Source organism: Epinephelus moara, chromosome 6 (assembly GCF_006386435.1).
Source record: "Epinephelus moara isolate mb chromosome 6, YSFRI_EMoa_1.0, whole genome shotgun sequence".
In the NCBI taxonomy this organism is placed as follows: domain Eukaryota; kingdom Metazoa; phylum Chordata; class Actinopteri; order Perciformes; family Serranidae; genus Epinephelus; species Epinephelus moara.
In genome coordinates this window covers 9,456,202-9,459,129 of record NC_065511.1, presented here as the reverse complement: position 1 = coordinate 9,459,129, position 2,928 = coordinate 9,456,202, and the positions used below count along the sequence as shown (strand labels likewise).

At 38.4% G+C, this 2,928-nt stretch overlaps 1 protein-coding gene across 2 annotated transcripts in view; it reads right to left on the bottom strand.

The window, feature by feature from the left end:
* Positions 1-240: 240 nt before the first annotated feature.
* The window catches only part of cep76 (centrosomal protein 76), a 15,817-nt gene continuing 13,129 nt past the window's right edge, over positions 241-2,928 (bottom strand). For both annotated transcript variants that reach the window (XM_050047715.1, XM_050047716.1), the window contains 2 exons: positions 1,588-1,805; positions 241-707 (listed from right to left, as the gene is read on the bottom strand). In XM_050047715.1, coding sequence (XP_049903672.1) covers positions 569-707; positions 1,588-1,805 — 357 coding nt within the window. In that variant the 3' untranslated portion in view covers positions 241-568. The remainder of the gene's footprint in view (positions 708-1,587; positions 1,806-2,928) is intronic.

The window sequence follows — 2,928 nt, the reverse complement described above, 5'->3', positions numbered from 1 at the left end:
TCAGTAATGAACATGTGCATTGTTGTGATTCCCTGATAAACCTTCTGCATGAATCTTGTCCTAATTTGAAGTGTTATTTGTGTGCTACGTGAAAATTTGATGCCAAAATGTTACGATTTGTAACAGAATAATTTAGACGAGTTCTTCACAACTAAAGTCAATGCCATTTAAAAGAACTCTCCTTAACTATTAGTCTTGGAAAATGTCTTCAATAATGCCTCTAAAAAGTACACAGTAAGATTAAAAAAGTTCAATTTATTTACAAAAATAGATATATAAATACAATTCTGAATATAAATGTCTGTACAAAGGAAGAGTCTACTGCACAACAAAATAAAGGTCTGAGTGTCACAGTAGAGACAACCACAAACATGACTGTACACATGTCTCTGAGTACAACTTTACAATTTAAATTTAGTCTCACCGTGGTTCCAGGTATTCTTATGGCAATGTACATACTTAAGTCTATAGGAAGCAGGCCTGTGGTGTCCTTCTGTAGGTGGAAACAATTGTCCGAGGTCAACGTGCAACATAAGCTGGTAGTTTTTGGGTACCACCGCTCCAACGGTCAGAGTACAGAGCGGTATTTACATGCGAACATGAGCCACACTGCACATGCGTTCTCAGGATAGGCAAACACGCGAACACGGACCGCAAGCCTCACATGGTCACCACGACAACACACTATCTCCTCACAGAATGGAGACCTGAACAGGAAAAGATAAGAGACAAAGAGCATATGAAGTACGGCAAAGTCTTTTAAAACACAACATAGACAAATATACATAAGGAAGACTCTTTTTCCCTAAAAGCAAGACTTGCACATTTAAAAAACTGAGACAGCCAAAACTGATGGCTGTGTTCAGGAACAAGGGTTGCAAAAGGTCTGCAAATATATTTTAGAAATTCCAGAAATTTTCCAAGGAGGTTAAATCCCAGAGTATTTGACAAAAATAAAATATGCATTTGGTAAATTCATGGATTATGTCCGCTTATGATATGGTAAAAGGATTGTTTCTATCTGCATATGACATGGTAAATACCTCCTGGGCAAATATCCACTCTTTTTCTATTCTACAATTATTTCTCATCATTTCCCATAAATTCCTGTTCATTCCCATGGAAAGTTTCCACCTTGAATACTCCTGGAATTCTTTCAGGAACGCTTGCCAGCATATGCACCGATAAACTTAGAAGTAACACACAATAAAGTCAGGAAAGAGATGGTGTAACTTAAGTCAGATTTCAATCCATGATATGAGTCTAATATCAGCTGCCAGGAGCTCAGGACACATCTGAGCATGTGTGTTCAATTCTAGCAGGATTTGTAGCAGAGACATGGAGCTGTGTTGTTGGTCCCTGTGGGGAGATTTTCCTCTCTTTTACCCCCTCTACAGAGAGGTCTGACTTCAGGATCTTCTTAAATACACTGCAGCTGGTAGGGACTGCTGCCATAAGCCTGAGGTGTAGTGCAAATACAATCTCCTCACAGGCAAAATGGCGGGTTTACAGTGCTGCTTGGGCTTCAGTGACTGCAGTATGCACATATTTTTAACCACCAATTCACCATGTCACCTACTACCTCACCTGAGGCAGGTGGCAAAGGCTCTACGAGCATTGCAGTGCAAGAAGTTGATGGGGAAGCCTTTGAAGGTATGTCCGTCTGGCACCGCCCTCCTCACGGCATCCTGAAACTCCTCGTTGCCACAGGAGACACCGGTGCAACGTTCCAGCTCATAGGCTGACAACGCTGATGACAGCAGGTAGGACAGGTGGTCATCCCATACTGTCGCCAGTTCCAGGTCCTGGAGAACAGAGCACCACAGAGCTCAGTAATTCTTACATTACATGTTAAGATCAAACACCTAACCTGTTATTGTTCGGTAGCATTTAAAGGGTCAGTTCACCCACATGTTAAGCTATGCTGTTTCATATGATGCAAGTTAATGCAAACACTCAACTATTATATTAAAATTATACAGTACTGCACTAAAATATAAACTGCTTACCCCTGGTGTTTTGTCTTATAATGCAATTCTGAAATACACATCATAAATCTTATTCAATTTAATCTCAATTAAATATCATATTTTGAAATATGAAATGGCATATTGGGACTATTAACCAACTTTCTGTCAAAATTAAGCAGAATTTTTTACCAAATTTCCTGAGAATTTGCAAAAGGAACTGCTATGTAATCTAGATTTCCGTTCACCACTGTTGCACGCAATGAGATGATGAAATTATAAGACAGTCAGTCACATTGATTCATGTAAAGGGAACACTAACGCAAAACTGATTTCCCGAATTTATTCAGCTTTGAATTTGGAATGATGATAAAAAGATGTGCGTTAAATTAGGTATGAGAAAACTAACAGCCAACATAAAGTGAACAAAAAACGTGATTTTTTAAAATCGCTCGACGCCAAAGAAAAAATAAAAATGTCAACACACCGTGGACAGGCATTAGTTTGCGTTCATTTGTTAAACAAACCAGACAGAGGCTACATCCCATGATTATTAGAATCACAGATGTTGGTCTGACGGAAAACATGGCAAGATAATGTTTATTCAACTACTCTAAACACAACACCCTGTGCTCCCTGTAGCTCCCCTGTATTTTGAATCATGTTTGTATTGGTCATTAGAAAGCCATGAAATATTGAATGTACACTTGCCCGACATTATTTAACCCTATGGGCCCATGGCGTTTTTGGGGTATTTTTACTGCCTTTACTTTTAAACTCATATCACAGTCATTATAAAGGCTACATACACATGCTATATCTTGTTTATTTTCAGGACAATGTGGGCTATCCAGATTTGCCATCATTTCATGTCCTTCTATGTGCCTGTATTTTATATTAATTTTTATATCAATGAAAAACACAAATCTGTGTTACTAAATTCTTACATTTTTACATGTAT